At 47.1% G+C, this 19,184-nt stretch overlaps 2 protein-coding genes across 2 annotated transcripts in view; both read right to left on the minus strand.

The window, feature by feature from the left end:
* Nucleotides 1-19,184, minus strand: part of LOC144246561 (uncharacterized) — a 1,050,450-nt gene that overhangs the window by 691,716 nt on the left and 339,550 nt on the right. The gene's annotated exons all lie outside the window — the stretch shown is intronic.
* On the minus strand, nucleotides 15,412-18,569 carry LOC144246441 (uncharacterized). Its single transcript, XM_077783834.1, is given in 4 exon segments — nucleotides 15,412-17,167; nucleotides 17,230-17,553; nucleotides 17,635-17,855; nucleotides 18,558-18,569. Coding segments are annotated over 4 exon segments (2,313 nt in total).

Below are 19,184 nucleotides of genomic sequence, written 5' to 3' on the forward strand. Positions count from 1 at the left end.
GTACGAGCTGGAGTCCAAGGCAGCAGAGTGGTACGCCACTGCTGACATTGCTAATGCGTTTTTCTCCATTCCTCTGGCAGCAGAATGCAGGCCTCAGTTTGCTTTCACCTGGAGGGGCGTGCAGTACTCCTGGAACCGACTGCCCCAGTGGTGGAAGCACAGCCCCACCATCTGCCATGGACTGATCCAGGCTCCACTGGAAAAGGGAGAAACTCCAGAACACTTGCAGTACATCAGTGATATCACTGGTGGGGGAACACAGCAATGGAAGTGTTTGAGAAAGGAGAGAGGATCGTCCAGGTTCTGCTGGAAGCTTTGCCATCAAGAAGAGCAAAGTCAAGGGTCCTGCCTGAGAGATCCAGTTCCTGGGGTAAAGTGGCAAGATGGACAGAGTCAGATTCCAACTGAGGTCATCAATAAGATCACCGTGATGTCTCTATCCACCACCAAGAAGGAAACACAAGCTTTCCTAGGTGCCATAGGTTTTTGGAGAATGCACATTCTCAAGTATGGCCAGATTTTGAGCCCTCCCTACCTGGTCGCCCACAAAAAAACCAATTTCCACTGGGGCCCTGAGCAGCAAACAAGCTTTCACCCAGATCAAGCAGGAGATCGCTCATGCTGTAGCCCTTGGCCCAGTCAGGACAGGACCAGATTTCAGAAGTGTCTTCAAAGTGGATAGACTATATTGAAAACAATGCAGAGAGAATTGTTTTGTCCTTTTAACTTTTCTTATTTATATCTTGATATCAGCAATATCCAATTGATATTGACCCCCAGCACCTTGTTATGCAATCTGAATACATATGAAAATCATGATCCTTCATGGCTAACAATCAATAACACTTCGTCCCTGCCTCCCCCCCGCCACCATTTCCCTCATCCAACCCCTGGCATTCCTATGCATCAGGAATCTTGTGGCCAGCAGGACCAGGGCAGTGATTCTTCCCCTGCGAGACAGAGTGAAAATTTAACAGGGTAGAAATCCATTTGGATTTAGGTGAAATGTGCTCCTTTGAGCTTGCTAACATGAGTGAAATATGCTGTTTAGTCTGGTAACTGCAGCACTAGCAAAGTTGCCCCAGCTAAAGAGAAAGAATGCAAATTTCCACACTAAAAAGAGATAAGAAAGACTGCTTGGGCCTTTAAACAGACCACGCAGAGTGACCCAGGAGTTCTTTCTGTACTTTCTGACAAGAACAAGTGTAACTAGCTGTAAGTGTAACATGAAATCATGAGAATGAATATGCATGAACCTATTGTGAAATTCTATGCCTATGGAAATTAATTAAGGGTAATAAAAAAGGTTTGGGACTTCTCAGGGGTGCGCATGTCCATTGAAGGGCAATGAGTCCCTACATGTGTCCAGCGCTGTAAATAAACATACCATTCTTTACAAATCTTTATTGGAATTGTGGGGTTTTTAGTTTTCATCCACATTTCACCTGTGCTGGGCACTGGTTGGGCAGCACCTCGAGTGCTGGGTCCAGTTCTGGGGTCCCCAATTTAGGAAGTGTCCAGGACACTGCAGCACCAAGGAATTCATTGTGGCACTCTGAGGCTTCATGGAACCAAGAGGCCACTGTGACCCTGCAGTGCCTTGTGGAACCATGCAGAGCTTTTTGACAGAGCAAGACCTCGTGTCATGATGGGGTCATTGTGACCCTGCAGGGCCCTATGGAACCGAGGGGCCAGTGCTGCCCCTCAGGAACTCACGGAATGCAGGAAACATGTTTGACACTGTGGTGGCCCTTGGGACCAAGAGGCCATTGTGACACTGTGGGACCAAGGAGAGCATTGCTGCCCTGCCAGACCTCATGGAACCAAGGATGCACTGTGACACTGCAGGGCCTTGGGGGACCATGGTGACATTGTGACACTGCAGGGCCCAAGGATCCAAGGGACCTTGTGACACCAAGGGTTCCCATGGAACCAAAGGGACATTGTGACACTGGGAGGCCTCATGGAATCATGGAGACCACTGGGACACTCTGGGGCCTCATGGAACCCTGGTGACACCAAGTTGTCTAGAAGTGTTGATCTGCTGGAGGGTAGGAGGGTTCTGCACAGGGCCCTGGACAGGCTGATCCAGGGCCCAAATCCAACAAGGTGAGGTTTAACAAGTCCAAGTGCCGGGTCCTGCACTTTGGCCACAACAACCCCTGCAGCACTACAGGCTGGGGACAGAGGGCTGGACAGCAGCCAGGCAGAAAGGGACCTGCAGGGACTGATGGACAGCAGGCTGGACATGAGCCAGCAGAGTGCCCAGGTGGCCAAGAAGGCCAATGGCTCCTGGCCTGGATCAGGAATGGTGTGGCCAGCAGAAGCAGGGCAGTGATCCTTCCCCTGTGCTGGGCACTGGTTCGGCAGCACCTCGAGTGCTGTGTCTGGTTTGGGACCCCCAATTTAGGGCGGACATGGAGGGGCTGGAGCATGTCCAGAGAAAGGCAACAAGGCTGGTGAGGGGTCTGGAGCACAAGTACTGTGAAGAGCAGCTGAGTGAGCTGGGGTATTTGATCCTGGAGAAGAGGAAGCTCAGGGAAGACAAGGTGGTGTCAGGGCACAGGTTGGACTTGATGACCTCCAAGGACTTCTCCAGCCTTGTTGATTCTGGGATTCTCTGAAACCACCCTTGGAGCAGTTGCAGAAGGAGCCCTGGGCCTCCTCTTCAGAAGCTCCAGCAGCCCAGGTCCCTCAGCTTCTCCTCACAGCCCCAAAGCCCATCCTGTCAGTCCTGCAGAGCCTCTGCAGCTCCTCCTTACTGCCCAGAACAGGGAGCCCCACAGCCAGACACAGCAGCCCAGATGTGCACCCCTGGCCTGGGGTGCCTCTGGCAAGGGAGCAGCACCAGGCACTGCAGGAGCCTGCAGACAATTCCTGCAGCACTTGTGGGATGATCCTGCTCCCCAAGGGATGTTCCCAATGTGCCAAGTCAGGAACTGCAATGGAGAGTGGGGCCAGAGAGGAAAGGGCAAACAGGGATGGTCTGTGTGCAGAGGAGGGAACAGGGCTGGGCAAGAGGAAGAAATTTGTATCAGGAAGAGTAAAGAAAGCAAAGGTGAAGCCAAGGAAATGCTCAGGGCAGTTTGGGGGTGGCTGCCAGGCAGCTCTGGCTCTGAGCAGCAGCGTCTGCAGTGGGACAGGAAACTCCCAGCTGATGGGAACAAACTTTCTGGCTGACTGCAGAGGCCAGGACAAAGCTGAGTGGTTTCCCTGGTGTCCCCAGCCCTTCCTGGCCCCAGGGGCTGATGGCATTTGTGCTGCCTCAGGTTCATGTCCCCACAGCACCAGCATGGGGATGCTCCCACCTGCTGTGTGCAATGCAAACAGGGGCTGCTGAGCCAGTGCTGCCGTGTCTGTGCCTGCAAGGATGCGGCACCTCTGTGAGCTGGGGGAGAGGCCAGGGCTGCAGAGGGGGGATGTTGTTGGCAGCTCCATGAGGATGCTCTGGGACGCTGCCCTGGGCTGTGCAGCGCACTGGGGATGGATCAGCCCCTGCTCTGCTGCTCCTTCCCGTCTCCCCCAGGGCCCTTGCAGAGCACCAGCCATGCTGTTTGCCCCCAGCCTGCCCACAGCCAGCCTGGGGCTGCTCACGGGGGTTTTCTGTGCTGAGCATTGGCCTGGCCGTGTTCTTGAGAGAGCCTGGGCAAGGAGCCTGGAGCCCCCAGGCCCTGGCCTGAGGTGTCAGTGCTGCCCCAGCAGTGCCCATGGCCTGTCCCTGCTGCAGCCCCGGCACTGCCACCCCCAGGACTGTGCCCGGCCCCGAGAGCACTCAGGCCCTGCAGCAACACCAGGGCCACCAGGGCAGCGGGGCAGGGCCACGGGAGCAGCACTGGCAGCACCAAGTGCTGCTGCTCCTGGGCACAGCTGCTGTGCCAGCCCTGATCTGCCCCAGCTCTGCACACAGACACTGCTGCTGCAGCTCCAGAGAAGGCAACAAAAGGGCATCTCTGCAGAAAACTGTGCTGGGACATCCTTTAGTTCCTTTAAAAACACTGAGAGCACAGCCCCTCAATGACACAGTCTGTGGCCACAGGGAAGGTGGGGAGAAATAAAATGAGAAATGACACAAATAATGACATTTCTTTGTGGACAACATTAAAATGTAAAACAAAGAAAAAGAACCTCCAAGAGGAAAACAACAAGAAGTATCAAAGATAACTTTTATTACAAGTGATTTCCAGAAATTGGCCTGCACTTTAATGTTCCTGAAAGCATCCAGTCATCTGTCTCCACACTGCAGCCTTGGGCTCCTGGTTCCTCAGGCTGTAGATGAGGGGGTTCAGGCCTGGAGGCACCACTGAGTACAGAACTGACAGTGCAAGATCCAGGGATGGGGAGGAGATCAAGGGGGGCTTCAGGTGAGCAAACATCATAGTGCTGACAAAAAGGGAGACCACAGCCAGGTGAGGGAGGCAGGTGGAAAAGGCTTTGTGCCGTCCCTGCTCAGAGGGGATCCTCAGCACAGTCCTGAAGATCTGCACATAGGAGAAAACAATGAACACAAAACAACCTAGTCCTAAACAAGCAGTAACTTCAATGAGCCTGAGTTCCCTGATGTAGGATTTAGACCAGGAGAGCTTGAGGATCTGTGGGATTTCACAGAAGAACTGGCCCAGGGCATTGCCATGGCACAGGGGCAGGGAAAATGTATTGGCTGTGTGCATGAGAGCATTGAGAAAGGCACTGGCCCAGGCAGCTGCTGCCATGTGGGCACAAGCTCTGCTGCCCAGGAGGGTCCCGTAGTGCAGGGGTTTGCAGATGGACACGTAGCGGTCGTAGCACATGATGGTCAGCAGGAAATACTCTGCTGTGATGAAGAAGAGAAAGAACAAGACCTGTGCAGTACATCCCTTGAATGCGATGTTCCTGGTGTCCCAGAGGGAATTGTGCATGGCTTTGGGGACAGTGGTGCAGATGGAGCCCAGGTCGCTGAGGGCCAGGTTGAGCAGGAAGAAGAACATGGGCGTGTGCAGGTGGTGGCCGCAGGCTACGGCGCTGATGATGAGGCTGTTGCCCAGGAGGGCAGCCAGGGAGATGCCCAGGAAGAGGCAGAAGTGCAGGAGCTGCAGCTGCCGCGTGTCTGCCAGTGCCAGCAGGAGGAAGTGGCTGATGGAGCTGCTGTTGGACATTTGCTGTGGCTGCACATGGGCACCTGTTCATGGAGAAAGGACAGTGAAGAATTAGAGGCAATGCCTGTAACCAAAATCAAAGACATTTCCCATACCCCCTCCCCTAGAACACACATAGACAGTCTTTTGTGTTCTACAATTCTGGGGTTTTCTTCATAAACACCCTTATATGAGTACTGCTGTTCCTGGAAGTCAGAAATCCTCAGCATTTCTGCTTCACTCAGGGAGAAATGAATAAGTTCTGTGCAGCAAAGTGATGAGAGGAGAGTGAGGGGAGATGCTCTGTCGTTCTGACCTCTTTAGAATTTCTCTGGGCTTTAACCTTTCTCTGGATTAGGATGATCAGCTTCAAACATTTTCCCTAAAAAACCCCCAGGTACTGCTGAGAGTAGATGGATCCACCACAGCCCAGCTCCACATTTGTAGGCAAGGACTCACATTGCTCATTTCACCAACCCAGAAGCATTTTCAGTCTCAGAACACTTCTGCCTTTCCCCATCAATCTTATAACTCAGAGATGCTCTAGGACATGTTTGCACCCTGGATTGAAGCTCACAGCTTGGACTGGAATCTCAGGGACACTTCCAAGTGTCCTTCTGATGGCACTGGATGAAGGGAGGTGCAGCTCCTTCCCTGGCTGCACTGCCAGCATTGCCCAGAGCCGGGCACTGGGGACAGCTGTGTCACCCTGAGCCAGCTGTGCCCCTGCCAGAGCCCCCAGTGCCGGGCAGCTGCTCCCAGCCCTGTGCTCTGCAGAGGGAACTGGGCCCGGGGCTGCAGAGCTGCCCCACGGCTCTGCTGCAGCTCTGCCTGCACAGGAGGGGCTGCACGCCTTGGAGCCCCGGCCCTGAGGGCAGAGGCTTGGCTGGGGCACAGGAGGGAGGGGGCTTGTTCAGAGGGAGGGGCTGCACTGGAGGGGATCCTCTGGACATCTCTAAACTCTCCCTGCCTCAGCATTTCTGGGTTTTGTTTTCTCTCCTTCCCTGATCTTCTCTCTGCTTCCTGGAGATTTTCCTCCTGCAGGTGTTTCCCTGTGCCTGATCTCTCCCTGCCAGCACTCCCAGACCCCAAATCTCTGTGCACTCTCCTTGGCCTGACAGAACCCTGCCTGTTTGCAGGGCACAGGCTGGGGGCAGGTTCTGTTTGCAGCTGGGAGAAAGGACAGCTCAGACTGAGCCTGATGGCTCCAGCAAAGGTGATGCTGGGGCTGTCCATGGGCAGAGGGGCTGAAAGCACATTAGGGATCTCCTGTGAATCTCTAGATCACTAAAAGTAACAGTTCAGATACCTCAGGCAATTCTCAAAATTCCTAATCAACCTTTAATATTTATCCCCCATCCCTGCTATTCTCCAATAGTAGAAAACAGAATACAAAGTCTTTGAAATGTCCTCATTTTTATAAAAATCCTTGTCTTGGAAATATTCTATGGAGGATCAGAAGCCCTCACCATGTCAGAGCTCCATGAGCATTTCACGTCCCCTGCACCAGAAATACTCAGTACTCACAGGATCTGTGGGCATTGGGATGTTCCAGCTTTAGGAGATCTCTCCAGGAGCTGCAGCTGCATTGTCCTGTGCCAAGGGCTGGCAGTGATTCTGCCTCAGGCACTTTTCAGCCCCTTCCCAGCCCTGACTGATTGAAGCTCTCTGTGCCTCTGTGCTGTGCCCGGGCTGGCTGCAGGCAGTGCCCTGTTATAGGGAATGCCGCGGGAGACAAGACTCATGATATCATGATTATCAAGTCTCAGTTTATTGGAACAGATTTCACAGTTTATATATGTTCGTTAATTAGCTCATACATATTGCAAAAGCCAAGCTCATGATTGGTTGCTATGTGACTTGTACTATTATCTTTAAAGTATCTTTATGATCGATACATGCCTGTCCAGCTGGCCTTGCAGTTAGAACAGCTTAGTACCCCTTTGTTCTTCTCTATCTACTTCTACATACCAAGCAGTTTCAATATCCTGCTTTCTGCACACCATCTACTCTTCAGGGCCATGCGAACTTTGCAGCAGTCACGTAGCCCTCCCTATTTGGATTAATTTTACAGTATCATGTCCCTTGTCGTTCAACCATTCCTCTGTCAGGCTCTCTTCATCTCCCCCGTTTTCCTTTTGGACAAGAAGGTGTGCATTCAGCATTTTCTGCACAATCTGCTGCATCAAGCCTTGCAAGCAAGTAAACACACAGGGCAAAACAAGCAAAAGTATCACAATTATGCTTCGAACTATTATGCCGTATTTGATAATGTCTCTTAACTATGGTCCGATCCCCAATCCTTTTAGCTATCTTTTTAAACCTAATCTATCCTCTACCTTTAACTGTTGAGTTAGCTCGGTCAATTTTCGTATTTGCTTATGGATGGATGTAGAGTGATCAGATAAGTTCATACAGCACATTCCTTCAAATTCTTCACAACTATGACCTTGGGCTAGAAGAAGTAAATTAGTGGCAGCTGCTCTGTTTTGCAGAACTGCATGACAGATATTACTTATATTTGTGGCAAGCTCACTCAACATTTTAGATGGAATACTAATTTACTTTTTTGTCCAGTAGGCTAGGATTTTCAATTGTGTGAGAGCTTGCACTGAAGCAACTCGTGGGGTGAAAAATGAGGTTAGTATTACAGAAGTGCACCCCACTTCATATTTCTCATGTTTTTGATTGTTCTGTTTAACATGAAAGGAACAAACTTAATTCTAAATACAAACTATATTTATGATAAACTTAATGCTATGCTTTTGATTATCTAATTGATTGTTCCTCTTTTTCTTTTGCCATTGAAAAGCAATGGTAAAATGAACAGAAAAATCACAGGCATTACTAAAACTCATTAAAACTTAGCAAAAAAGTCTATAACATAATTAAAAACACACTTATGAAAAAACCCAAAGTCTACAATCTTCTGTGGGTGAAACACAAATCTTTGCACAATCCACTTTTGCTGTGCATCCTCTGATTTACTTGTGGAGAGATTAGTGTTCTCTTGAAATTGATAAGTTTAACATTCTTCACTGAAATCTATCTAGATTCTGCACCTGCTAAAACACAAACAAACTCAACACTCCCCACAGGGACTGGAGGGTCCTCTCTCAATTCTGTTTCCTAAAATTTGCATGAAGAAATGGAAATATCAACATCTTTATAATAAACATGAAAAAACATCAAGAACAAAACAATGCATATAGTAAAGAAACTAACAACAAATAAAAATCAATTAGATAATACACAATTAATATTACATATAAAATCACAGTTACCAAGTGCTACACTATCAAATTGTCATCCCAGAGTCTGCAGCAGCTGATAAACCTTAAAACAACAGAGATTTGGATAAAACATGTCCGGATCATGTCTCTCCAAAACTCCCTTTGAGGCTCAGCTGCCCTACATGGTCAAATTGTCAAGCCAAAAGGACTTGAATACTTTTTGATGCAGAAAACACCTGGGTCAATTACACCATCCACGTAGAGCCAGAGCTTGGCCAGAGCTCAAACTCTAATTGGAGGATATGTTTTAACACATTATAAAACAAAAGTCCTAGAAATAACAGTTACAAGAAAAAAACCTTATTATTAAAACTTTATCAAACTATCAAATAATTGAACCTGTCTAAAATCTCTTTCAAGACAAAAATTCTCTAAATACAACAAACCCTTTCTTCAGAAATCTGAAAATTTGAAGTCTGAAATCTTGAACTAAAATTTGGACAATGAATTTTTAAAGGAAGATGAATTGCAGCTGCATAAAAGATTGGATAAAGAAAACACATGAGTAGTTAAAAAATCAAAAACACAGGATCCTGAAAAAATATCTTGTAATCAATCACCTAAAGAGACAATAAAACATATGAAAACTGACTGTAAATACTATAACAACACCTTAATACCTTAATGCCTTAATACCTTAATACCTTAATAATAATTCTTATCACAAAAATCAGACAACTCACATTTTATGATCAACCTATTAACAAGAAATGTTTAAAATAGTTTAAGACAATCCTTTTAAAGCACTCATATAACATTAGTAACAATCACTACTTATCATTACTTACAAAAACTTAACAATCACTATTTATCGTATTATCTATAAAACTTAAAAATCATTATTACTTATATTATTATCTATAAAAACCCAAAGACAGAGATTACAAACTCAATACAAAAATTCCATCAGGTGACATTTTCTCAACTCTTGGTTTTCAGAGACATTTTTGGTAATTAAATGATTACTAAAATTTCTATCTTTATACAGTGATTTTTATCTATATCATATTTGAAATAACATTGATTCACATAATGTTCATCCTTCTTGGTATCTTGGAAAACACTCGGTACTGCTGTACTTTTTCATTACGTCTTCTGACTCTTGTAAGAAATTGGGAAGATGCTGTTGAAATTTTTGCTGTAGTGTCGCGATCCCGCCATCGGCGGCGCTGCTGCTCTCGGCGTTGTCGCTGCCATGGCAACCAGGACTGTGCCGCCATCTCCGCCGCCATTGCTGGGCGCTGCGGGGAGATGAGGGGCGGCGCCGCCTCGCTCCCGTCCTTGTTGTGTCACCTTGTGGATGGGAGAAGAGACACCCCCGCCACGGCCGCGCCCCGCCTGCTCCGGCTCCAGCGCGGCTGAGCCCCCAGGAACGCCCCTCTCCCCCCTTGCGCTGCTGCTCGGCAATAAGGAGCCTTCCGTCTCTCGGCTGATGTCCGCTCCGCCCCGGGCTCGCCTCCGGCTCGGTGCTGGCCGGCCCCGCTCTGTCTGGCCCCACGCCCGCTCCGTTCTACCTGATCCCCGTTCACAAAAAGTGAATTTGGGATCCCAGTCCCGTTGCCATAAAGCAATTTGGATCTCAATTTCCAGCACCTCAATGCTACTAGTGTCTATGGGAGGTACAGGCATTTCAGAAGCAGAGATGGGAATGGGAAAATTTGTGAGAACCGGAGGGTTTGGCTCACTGGAGAGAAGCGAGGGTTCACATTCCTTATTTTTCTCCAGAGCTGTCCGTATCACTTCCACCGCCCTCTTTTCTGCCTGACACATTAACAATTCGTTATCAACCACTCTCCAAAGTTTACTCATTTTCTTGCCCGGTTTATCCTCATCTAACACTAACTCCCACAACTTATCCCCATATCTTCTCCATTCGGAAAGTTCATGAACACTATGGGCGTTAATGAAAAAGCCGTAAGACTCAGCATGATGCAATAGCGAAGGGAGATCCTTATCTAAGTCAATCCCCCTAATCTGCCTTTTTCTAAGAGAAGCACTAAATAAATCATATGCTGCTTGCCTTTCCATGATTACGTCGGTACCGTTGCTGGCTCCTTCAGGCTTCGGCAGCACGTATCGGCTGAGCCCGCTTCTACGGTCACTCAGGGCGCGGAGCAGAGCGTTTCGCCTCTTCTCTTTATTTTCGCCGTCCTTCCAGCCGCAGGACCCGAACCCCAACGCAGCACCTCTCTCGCCTTAGGCTCGGATCAGGTCCCTGCTTTCGGGAGCCAGTTGTTGGAGGGATGCCGCGGGAGACAAGACTCATGATATCATGATCATCAAGTCTCAGTTTATTGTAACAGATTACACAGTTTATATATGTTCGTTAATTAGCTCATACATATTGCAAAAGCCAAGCTCATGATTGGTTGCTACGTGACTTGTACTATTATCTTAAAAGTATCTTTGTGATCGATACTTGCCTGTCCAGCTGGCCTTGCAGTTAGAACAGCTTAGTACCCCTTTGTTCTCTATCTATTTCTACATACCAAGCAGTTTCAATATCCTGCTTTCTGCACACCATCTACTCTTCAGGGTCATGCAAACTTTGCAGCAGTCACGTAGCCCTCCCTATTTGGATTAATTTTACAGTATCATGTCCCCTGTTGTACAACCATTCCTCTGTCAGGCTCTCTTCACATCTCACCCCCCAGAAGATGTGTGGCTCATCCCGCACCTCTGTACCTGCCCCTAAAACATCAGTGTCTGTAACCCCATTGGCCCATGCCTTATCCCAGCCCACCTAGGAGCCCCTGAAAAGGGGGCTCCGAGAAGCCATGCGGCCACTTGGAACCTCTTCCCGCTCTTGGAACCTCTCCCCTCTCTTAGAACTTCCTCCCCTCTTAGAACCTCTCCCTCCCCCCCCTGGAGCTTCCCCTCTCCTAAACCCTCCTTTTGTCTCTCCCCTCCCCTGCCCTCTTAAACCCGGCCACGTGCTGCGCCTGAGAGCACGAGGCTCGGACCTTCCTGCACCCCCAATAAACCTCTTTCCCCAAGAGCAACCTTCAGAGATCTCTGCCTCCCTCCACCGACACCGTGCTGGAGCGTGGTCATCCCGCATTTAGGTCCCTGGGCTATTTGTTTATTGAGTTGAAAAGACTAAAGTGGTTTCAGTGGTATAATATACACATCGCTTGTCAGGTTGAGATCAAAGCAGCTTTAGCTATAAGAGAATAGAAGATGTCTGCACTTGGCAAACTCTTATTTTTCCTCCACGTATGCTGTACATTCGTCAAAGAGCATCTTCACAAGTCATACTTTCAGCTGTCACCCACTCCTAAAACTATTGCAGCTGCCTTCCTTTCTTCCTCAAAAAGATAGAATGGGGCTTTGTTCAGCCCCAGCCATCCTTCTCACTGTGCAGAGATAGGGACTGTGCAGTGCCATACAAGTTCCTCAGCCTGGGGACAGGTGCTCATTCTCTCCTGCCCCCAATGGTGTGAGTAACAAACTTGCAAGCAGGAGACACTAACAGAAGCAGGTGTCTCTCACTTTTTTTCTTTTTCTCTCTTTTTTTTTGTTGTCACTTTCCAGTATTCTGTGAGCAATAAAAATCCTTAAATATTTGCAGGGGAAACTAAATTTTTTGTTCTTGTTTTTGCTTGACTAAAAATCTGGGGGTTTGCCAAGATACAGATCAAACCAACAGCAATCACTGTCAGTGGTATTTTTTTCCATGTTGAAAAAGTTTAACAATTAAATTCCATCATTTACTCTGACATGTTGAGATATCAGTCACTATTGCATGGGCCAAGCACTTATTCTGGATTATATCTCCCAGTTATATAACCAAGTATTCCTTCAGTACAATGGTCTTTTTGCTAAAAGATTTGATGTTCCATAGAAGATGCAATTACTGTACAGAGTTTGTGCATAAAAAGAAAAATCCTCAATCTCTGACATATGTATAGAGCTGACAAAGGAAAGAAATTCAGTATCAGAGCTGGGTAAAATGGCTCATGGTTCAAGTGGTTGTTTTTAATGCTTTTAATAAAAAAATCATCTGCTGTTGTTTTTAAATACATGTAGTCAAATCTGGAAATTTGAGCATAAGAACATAATGTAGCCACAGTAGGATAATGGACTGAAACAAAATAACCACTGAAAAGACTGAATAAAAAATAAACACTCCCCACTTTGTCCCCCAATTTTTCTGGAATTGTTTAAAGCTAAAAACTACAAAACCAAAATTTACAGAGCTATTTTTTCTGAAGTGTGGACTATACAGTAGTGATAATGAAAATGAGAACAAGCCTCCTGGGATGGTTGTGCTACTTTGCCCTGCCAGATACAGAAACATTTCTATACTTTAAGTATTTTATGTTGTTTTAAATTTTATTTCATTTCTAGGGAACAACAGTACCTCAGGTCATTTTGATGTCAGATTGTATTTCACATCATTTCTGTATGAGGTGCATTTCTTTTCTTTGGATACTTCAGGAAAACATTATGAGGAGCCTGAAAATTGATTATATGAGCTGTGGTCAGGATGCAGCCTTACAGAAAAATCATGAGCACTAAACTTTCCTTGCCAGCAACAATTAAAATATGTAAACCAGCATTTTAAAGAGTTTGAGTTGAATGGTGATGACTTTAAATGGCTTTTTAAAGATGGTGACAAAAGTACTTATGGGTATTTTCCCCTATACTCATACAATTCTGTGTCTTTAATGCACTGTAATCATAATAAATATTTCCAGAACTGAAGAAACAGAGCCTGAGAGCTTGTCCATCCTAGAAGTTTCTATTGTTCTCATAAATTTTTCTCTACAATTATCTCTTCTCTTGGAAACACTGTGACATAACCATGCTGCCATAATAAGCATAAGCAGTAGAAATCAAATTCAGAGCTACACAACTTATTTTACAAGGAGAACAGATAATGAAATGGTAAGTAGTGTCAATATACATTAATGGAAAAAATTGCCTAAGCCCTGCATGACTCTGAAAGAGCAAGCTTTCCAGTTATTTTCGAATATTCTGATCCACATGGAAAATGCAGAGAAGTCCTATTTTGCAGGGCTGATTTGCTTCGTATGTGAGCCATAGCAAGGTCAGAATCCTTGGAAGGACACTGCTTCTTACCTCAAGATTTCTGTGAGCTTCTGCCTTGCTTCTGGCTTGGAAGACCTTGAAAGGCAAAGAAAGAAGAGGAAACCAGTGCACTTTTAACCAGGGGTGACTCAAGAGATTAAATCGCTGCCCACTGGCCATGCTTCACAGAGCACAAAGCGAAGATTGACTGCCCATGATGACATTTGAACCTTGTGTCATTGCTGTGAATCCTCCTGGGTGTACCTTGCTCCTTAGACTGAAGGCACTGTCATTGAGCAAGCTGGGGGTTAAAGCAGCCTTTTTATTTTGGATAGTAATTCACTAATACTTGGGGACTGAGAGGATTTGTTGCAGTACTTATTACAGCCTATTTCTGCCTTGGTGGAAGGAGGTGAGAAGTACAGAGTACCTGAAGCAAGGAAGAATTGAGATATGCCAAAGAACCAAAAAGCTTGATTGGCCACCTAGAGCAAATCTTTGTGGGCTTTAGGAAACTGTGGGGTGGCTGCTCTCACCTGCTTCATGACTGGCCTTTCTTTTCCTGCATATTATTTTCATTTCTATTGTTTGTAGTGTTTTTTCTTGAACTTTGCTCCTTACTATGAATTAGTATGCTGCTCAAAGCTAAATATCAGCCAAATTGATAAAGATAGGTTATTTATATCTTCTCAGGATTTAAATGCCACAGAAAAAGTTGGGGGACTTGAGCAGATCAAGCAATGTTTTACCCTGCAGCCCCATGTAAGTGACTAACTGCTTTAATGGCAGGTACATTGACAGCTTTAGTTTGGATATGGAGGGAAAATAGATTGTTTTTTGGAAGACACTGCTACTTTACTCAAATTTGCTGCACTACAGCTCAAGGGTTAGAGCACACCTAGACAGTGTGACCATGCTGTAACTATCACTGTGTTCATTTGTAGTTTTTTTACTCAGAAGTTGAAGCTTCTTCTTCTTCCTTTAATTAGCTGCCTCTATCAGGACCTGTTTTGTTTTCTGCTATAAATGGTGGGTCAAATAAAAAGAAGGACAGATTTCAGGCAATTTGAGAAATTTTTCTTCTTTTATTATTTCTTCACACATATATATGTAGATATTGCTGAAGGGCAGCTATTACTGAAGGGTAGCTCAATCTTTTAGGACTAAATTGTTCCCTAGGAGTTGTAAAAGTGACTGTGTAAAGAAAACTTCAGCAATCTTTCCAAAGATTGCTAAAAAAAATTCAAGAGTACTCTGCTGCAAAATTTCAGGCATTTCAGGGCATTTTCACTTCAAACTTCAAGCATTTCTATGGAAATGCTCAAGAGACAGCATACTTAATATATCCAACATCTCTGTTTGCAAAGAGTCTTTATTTCAGATAGAGGTATAGGAAGGACATTCTCAAAGATATAGAGGGTTACGTACAAAGAATGACGCATTTCAGGCAATTTGAAAAACTAAACTTCTTTTATTAGTTTCTCAAACATAGATATTCAAGTATTGTTTAAAAGCAGACAAGCAACTGGGGGAATTCTCTAAACTAAGGGTAATTCTCTAAACTAAGGGTTTAAACTAATCTAGTCTAAACTCTATTTCTCTACACTAAGGGTAGCTTTGCAAAATAGTTATATACTGCCAACACTAAAGGGCCTCTGGAATGAATGCTAAGAAACAAGTCTAATTAAAACTACAACTCACTAAATAACTACATTAAGTCCCTAATAGGCTAGGTTGCTGTCTTCGAGGTATTCCAAGCAACCTCCATCAGCTTCACTGTTGTTCTTCTGCGAGGATGTGCAGGTGGAGCCCGTTTCTGCCTCCTTGACTTAGGCAACAGCACTGTTGCAAATGGAAGGTGAAGGGCAAGGCCACTCACGGAAGTGTCTGCACAACGAAACCATGTGCTGCACCATCTTCCTTTCACAGGAGCAGGAAAGCAGCTTCAGGATTGCCACGGACAAATACAACAATCACAAAGAGTCGACGTCGCAGCAATCGGCTGTGAACTTCTCCATCAGAGCTTTGTGCAGGGAATTCTTCTCAGTGTTGGAGAGCATCATCCAGAGGCGAAAGTGCAGCTGAGCATAAGCCTCCATTGCCTTTCTGTGGGCATCCGGATCTCGGGCCAGGTACTCAAAGAGGTTGAGTGGCTCAACCTTTTGCATTGCTGGCGACAAGCTGATCTCTGCAGGAAGCTTCTCGTTGCCTAGAACAAAATGGTCCAGGTGTTTCCATTTCAGGCAGAGCTGCATGTATGCCATGATGTCCCACAGCCGCAGTGGAAATTCCTTCCTGCGCCAGTAGACCGGTGGTAAGATGTTTAACACATGCATGACCAGAGTCTTCCAGTTAGAGGTGGAAAAACCTGTGCCGCTCAGCATGCAGGTGAAGAGCTGCAGGTATTTCAGGTGCAACCTCTTACATGGTATCTGCCTGGCAATGTGCTGGAAGAATTTTGCCTCCGCCACAGCGAATGTCTCAGGCCATGCTGTTCTTCTGAGGATGTTGGCCTTGGCGGGCTGACTGCTCACAAGGTTACCGGAGTTGCCTTTCTGGGCCTCTAAGGGCTGGTTGACCACAAAGATGTCATAGTCCCCTTGGCACACCCAAAAAAGCATCTCCACCGACAGGGTCCTCTTGCCTCTGCTCAGCTGGAACTGGCAGGACCGGCTGCAGGGCTGAAACACCAAGTGCCATGAGTATGACTGAGGCACATGCAGCCACGAGCATCTCACCATCTGGAAGAACCAGCGGGAGGTTTTCTCCACATCCAGGTAGGAGCCGGTGCAGAGTGTCTCCAGGAGGCTGCGCTGCTGCTTCCGCCGCAGCTCCTCCTGCGAGTGGTGCAGGAGGCACAACAGCTTCTCGCCCAGCTGCTCGCTCTCACACGTGCACACCAGCTCCACACGGACGCTGAAGGTCCTTGCTGCCGTCTGCCCTGCACTGCTTGGCTCTAGGTGGAAGGTGTGCCCTGGCGGGGGATTCAGTGGGACCAGCACACGGTACACCCCATCCCACTCATGGGGGCTCCAGCCCTCAAAGGCACTGCCCACCCCAATGGCTACTCGAGGCACCGGATCAAAGCTATTGCTCACGCTGTACACAAAGACACGTGTGAAGCTCTCCATCAGCTCAGCTGTCACTGAGCAGCCTCTCTCCAGGTCCTCCACAGGCCACTCTATACCATCCATTAAAAGGATGTCCTTCTCATTCCCAGCATCTTGGGTGTCTTCTCTGTTTTCAATTCCACCACTGGCATTTTCTTCCCTGCCACCATCACTGCCACCTTTTTCACTGGCAGCCACATTACCTTGTTCCTCTTCTTGTCTATCATTATTCTTGTTTCCCTCCACATTCACATCAGCCTGTTATTCATCCTTGTTTCTATCATTGCCATCTTCTGCTATCACATCCTTATTTACTTCCTCAGGTGCAGGAAAACCACTATGGGCAATTTCATTCCCACATTGATTGCTATCTTCCTGCCCAGTCCAGTCTTTACTTCTTTGGTCATTGGCACGTCTGCTTTCCTGCACCTTCACATCCATGTATTCTTCTGTTCCATCTACATTGTCTTCACCTTCATTTACATCAGTGTTTTTGCCTGCCTTTATAGTAACACTATTGTTTTTTTCTTCATTTCCTTCTCCTTCTTCCTTTCCAGTGTCCTTGTCTTGGTCCACCTCTACATCCTTAGTTTTTTCTTTATTTGCTTCTCTAGATCTTCTTTATTTCCAGCAACATTGCCAGGTTCTTCTTCATTTCCTTCAGTGGTAGTGTCTCCTGGCATATCCCCATCACTCTGTCCTTCTTTCTTTAAGTGATAGCCATTGTCGACATCGCTGTCTTCCTTCACATCATAATTGCCACTGTTGACATCGCTGTCCTCCTCCATCTTCACATCATAATTGTCTTCAGTGGCATCATCCTTGTTGCCATCATCTGCAGCCACAGGACTGCCTTCTCTGTCATCTTCAGTGCCGCTGTTTTCTGCCTCCAGAGTCATATCTCTGTCTTCTTCACCTTCCTCTGGATCAGCGGTGTCTTCTTCCTGTTCAGTTATTCTCTCATCTCCCAAGGTCTTGCGGGAGCTCTGGTCCTTGCTGCTGCTGCTGGCCTCACAGCTCCTTCTCCTGCAGCCCAGCCACAGGCCCAAGAGGAGCAGGATGCCAGCAAGAACCCAGAATGGCCACTGCTGCAGGGCACCAAAGAGCATGGCTCCCCAGCCCTCATCCTGCTGCTGCAGGGGCCCCTGCTCCGGCTCCTGCATCAGCCGGGCCATCTCACGGTCCAGCAGCTCCTGACGCTCCCGCATTCTCTGGTGCGTGGCCTCATCCAGCCCATCCCCAGCTGGCTGGGGGTACTGGATCAGGCTTTGCACAAGCACAAACAGCAGTGACAGTAAAGCCATGGTCTGCAGGAGGACACACAGGAGGGGCTCAGTGGGGCCGGAATGGAGACAGTGAGGGGCAGGAGCGGCAGGGATGTGGTGGCAGGAAGGAAAGGGCCCCCGGCAGCTGGCAAGGCTGCACCGCTGCCCCGCGCGCCCCGCGCCCCCAGCAAGGCGCTGCGCCCGGCGCTGGGCCCTGGAGACGGGGCAGCCCCGGGGACCGGCGCTCCTGTCCCAGCCCTCCTCCAGCCCCCTCTCCCCTCTGCTGTGTACTCACCGCTTGCCGAGGCTCTACTGGGGCAGCGGCACCGGCCTGGGGCCTTTTATAGTTGCCCCCATTGTGACACGGCCCCTGTGCTGTCACAGAGCCCAGAGCGCATCACAGGCCAGCCCCGCCCGCCATCCCAGCCCGGTCATGGAACTCATCATGGCCCCGATGCAGAGAAGAAAGGAACTGAAGTCTTTTTTTTGCGTTTCAGGCTCTCTTATGTAGTTTGTCTCACAGCCACACAGCACTCCCCCTACCCCAGACTGGATGTGAGACTTCAAAAGGTGATGCATGTAATCTGCATCCTGTTCTGTTCAGCGCTTGAGACAAAACACCTCAACACCTCTTTCTGCTGCTGCTGGAAGGGGCAGATGAGATGGCTTGAGCTATGCTTGTAGGAAGCTACCAAAACAGTAATAGCCTCTTCAGCTGCACACTCACTAGGCAGAGGAATTTACCTCAAGGCACATGTTGGACCTGAAGGCACATCTGGAAGTGAAAAAGCATCTTGAGAAAAAATATCTGTGTTTAGTCTCAGAGGAAGAATTTGAGCCACCTCAGAGCATTTCTGTTTTGTTCTATAATTTTGGGGTTGGCGGCTTTTTTTTTTTTTTTCTTTTTTTTGAGGGCAAAATAATTGTAATAAACACTACCAAATGTGAATTTCCCCTCTCCCTTCTTTGATGGAAGACAAGCAATGAAAAAGTGGCAATTGCTCTTTCTCTGCATCTTACTCCAACATTTGCAGTTATTAAAATTTGTATCTTCTTTTCACTAGTCCATCAGTTTGAGGTGATGTCTGCAAATGAATAATAATTTTTCTTACCACTGTATCCTCAGCTTTAAGAGGATTCTCTCCCTTTCATATTCAGATCTTTCATTTTCTGCTTTATGCATCCTTTAAAGACCAGAAGCCTTTTCCCTCTGCTTTTTAATTTACTTAGGAAAAGCACATTACTTAAACAGTTACATTTGGTTGGTTGAAGGTTGCCCATGATATTTATTTAGCTGGAGGTTTATCTGGCTGTCAGAATAACTCACTGGAGAGATCACAATTTTATAACAATGCTGGTCAACCAATGTGA

Source organism: Lonchura striata, chromosome 6, assembly GCF_046129695.1.
Source record: "Lonchura striata isolate bLonStr1 chromosome 6, bLonStr1.mat, whole genome shotgun sequence".
In the NCBI taxonomy this organism is placed as follows: Eukaryota; Metazoa; Chordata; class Aves; order Passeriformes; family Estrildidae; genus Lonchura; species Lonchura striata.